The sequence below is a fragment of the Peromyscus maniculatus genome, chromosome 4, assembly GCF_049852395.1.
Source record: "Peromyscus maniculatus bairdii isolate BWxNUB_F1_BW_parent chromosome 4, HU_Pman_BW_mat_3.1, whole genome shotgun sequence".
Classification (NCBI taxonomy): Eukaryota; Metazoa; Chordata; class Mammalia; order Rodentia; family Cricetidae; genus Peromyscus; species Peromyscus maniculatus.
The window spans coordinates 65285569-65288693 of NC_134855.1; the positions used below are offsets into that span (position 1 = coordinate 65285569).

Sequence of the window (3125 nt, forward strand, 5' to 3'; positions counted from 1 at the left end):
TCAAGGTTTTCCCAGAATTTAATTATACAATATTCTTAGGAATATGCACACACTTAGCTGTGAAGAAGAATTTCCAAGTTGTCCAAGCAGCAAGCACTTGGACAGAAACCTGGAGGAGATGGGAATGGGGGTATGTTGGGGGGAGGGCAGGGGTGGCAGGAGGAGGGAGGACAGGGGAATCCATGGCTGATATGTAAAATTAAATTAAATTATAAAAAAGAAAAAAAGGAGTTGAATTAATGAGAGACAAAGCTGTCTTGAGTTCAATGAGACTGAAACTACTATCAGACTTTTTTCTAAATGCTGTTGGCTTCTGCACAAAGGAATGGAAAATACATGTGTCACCAAGTTATGAGACAAGAAGAAACAAATGTCCACAACACTACATGATGACTCATTAAAAGTAATATTCCTTTTACAGATCCTCCAGTGCAGAATTTTGTATGTCCTTCAGATTGCAAAAATGGTGAATCAAAACAATGTGACTGAATTCATTCTTTTGGGAATTACAGTGAATCCAGAGCTGAGGAAAATATTGGCTGCTTTGTTTCTAATTATGTACATGGCCACAGTGTTGGGAAATCTACTTATTGTGGTAACCATAACTAGAAGTCCGAGTCTGAGGTCACCCATGTACTTCTTCCTTTTATCCCTATCACTCATGGATGTCACTTATTCTTCTGTTATTGCTCCAAAGTTGATTATGGACTCTCTTTCTGAGAGGACTATTGTCTCATTTGAAGGTTGCCTGACCCAGCTATTTGCAGAACATTTCTTTGGTGGTGTGGGCATCATCCTTCTCATTGTGATGGCCTATGACCGCTATGTGGCCATCTGTAAGCCCCTGAACTATGTAACCATCATGAGTCCTCGGGTGTGCAGCTTGATGGTAGGAGGGGCTTGGGTGGGAGGATGCATGCATGCAACCATTCAGCTTCTTTTTATGTATCAAATACCATTCTGTGGTCCCAATATCATTGACCATTTCATGTGTGACTTGTTTCCATTGTTGAAACTGGCCTGCATGGACACACATATCTTGGGTCTCTTAGTCATTCTCAACAGTGGGGTGATGTGTGTGTCCATTTTCCTTATTCTCATTGCTTCCTATGTAGTCATCCTCTGCTCCCTCAAGTCTTATAGCTCTGAAGGGAGACGCAAAGCCCTCTCCACATGTAGCTCACACTTCACAGTGGTTGTGTTATTCTTTGTGCCATGTATTTTCTTATATATGAGGCCTGTGGTGACATTTCCAGTAGACAAAGCAATGGCTGTGTCCTTTACTGTTGTTGAGCCAATGTTAAATCCTTTGATCTACACCTTGAGAAATGCAGAGGTGAAAAATGCTCTGAAGAACATGTGCACTAAGCGGGGGACAAGGGATGCCACTAACTGTTAAGGCATGAAGAAATATGTCCTACAAAGCCAGTGAAGATCAAATTTACCCACTAATTCCAGTCCTTTGGGGACAAGGGATTGAGGAGCACACACACACACACTCACTCACACACATTCATGCACATGAGCACATGCTCGTGTTCACACCTGCATTTTGAACAGTATAAAGCTCCTCAGTTTAATGTTCTAACTTCTTTCCCTCTTCTCTGCTGAAATGATCTCTTCTGGTGGTTTTACTTGACTAACTTACCCTATTCTTAAGGTCCCTAGTGAATTCTTACTTGAAAAGAAAATTGAAGTATTTCTTGGCTTTCTCATCCATTGCCATTGTTTATTCTCCACTTCTATATCCTGGTGTTATCCTCAAGATTCATGATCAAAAACTCTTCTTCACAATATCTCTTGGATTCTACAGTCTTCACTCTCACAAGTTGTAATGTTGGGGACCATATGGGTTACATTCACTTCTGTGGGTTCGAATCCCGTCAATGAAAACATTACTAATAATTAGGTGCATTCTCATGAATACTAATGATGAAACTGAAGCCTAAAAAAGACTTAGAGACCTACATGTTCACAAATAAACAAGAAGAAAATAATGAAAGGCTCAATACATCTAAATACTTTAGGAAACCAAATCCCCCAGTTTGCATGCTGCCAAGGATCCTTTCAGGTAACATTTTTTCAAATATTTAGCATGCTATTTTTTGTTTGTTTGTTTGAAACAGGGTTTCTCTGTGTAGTTTTGGTGCCTGTTCTGGATCTTGCTCTGTAGACCAGGCTGGCCTCCAACTCTTAGAGATCTGCCGGGCTCTACCTCCTGAATGCTGGGATTAAAGGCATATGCCACTGCCTCCCAGCCTAGTGTGCTTTTTTAATAAGAGACCTCTTGCTTTGATTTAGAGAAGAAAACAAAAGGGATGCTTTCTATTGACTGGAGATATTTTAGAATTATGTATCCTTATCTTGAAGTTAGGTATTCTTTACAGAAATCTGTGTTGTTTGGTTGTAGCACAATGTATTTGCTGTTATATTCAAGATTCAGGCTTTCCAAAAGCAAAGCACTTTTTTTCCTTGAGGGTTCTACTATGATAATATTAGAGAGACATATTTGGCATTTTACAATGCCATGATGGGGAACATGGTAATCCTTGGGGCCTAGATAATTTAGGATCACTTTTTCTTAAAGCAAATGTAAATGATAATGTGACAATAAATTTCAGGGTCAGTTAATGGAATTAAAACATTTAAATTATAACATTCAGTTGTAAAACGTATTTTTTGAATGGGCATTTTAACCCCAATGAACATCAAATATCTGCAGTAAACACAGTGTTTATTTTCAGTTATTCATCACAGAGGGTGGGCAGATCTTGATATTTCAGAGGCTCCTCTTCTAGGAGCTGTATATAAAATCTAGTAGACAAGAGAATGCTGTGTTATAGTTTGGAGCTTGTATTTTAAGGCAGGAGGCAATTTAAAACAATTTAGGTTAAAAACTTACAGAGCACATGTTGCTTCTCACAAAATGCCTTTGAAGTACTGCATAGCTGTGTTTGGGGGGGGTTCAGGGGGACTACTATATTAAGACATTAAAGATGCAAAATAATTCTCTAAAGGCAAATGTATGGGAATAATATGGTAGGCAAAATAGGGAAGGCTATTAGAAATAAGCCTGAAGGGAACAAGATAGAAATAGCAGTATATGCTGGTCTGTGACAGTGATC

At 39.0% G+C, this 3125-nt stretch overlaps 1 protein-coding gene across 1 annotated transcript; it reads left to right on the top strand.

The window, feature by feature from the left end:
- The first annotated feature begins 463 nt into the window (after positions 1-463).
- On the top strand, positions 464-1774 carry LOC102915640 (olfactory receptor 4C6-like). Its single transcript, XM_076568406.1, has 2 exons — positions 464-1373; positions 1641-1774. The coding sequence occupies exons 1-2, from the start codon at positions 464-466 to the stop codon at positions 1772-1774; spliced, it is 1044 nt and encodes a 347-aa protein (XP_076424521.1).
- Positions 1775-3125: the final 1351 nt, after the last annotated feature.

Excerpts from the sequence above, each read along its gene's own strand:
- LOC102915640 (XM_076568406.1), top strand. The coding sequence starts at position 464 with ATGGTGAATCAAAACAATGTGACTGAATTCATTCTTTTGGGAATTACA. Across the intron at positions 1,374-1,640 it reads GAACATGTGCACTAAGCGGG|TAACTTACCCTATTCTTAAG; the intron begins GGACAAGGGATG and ends GTTTTACTTGAC.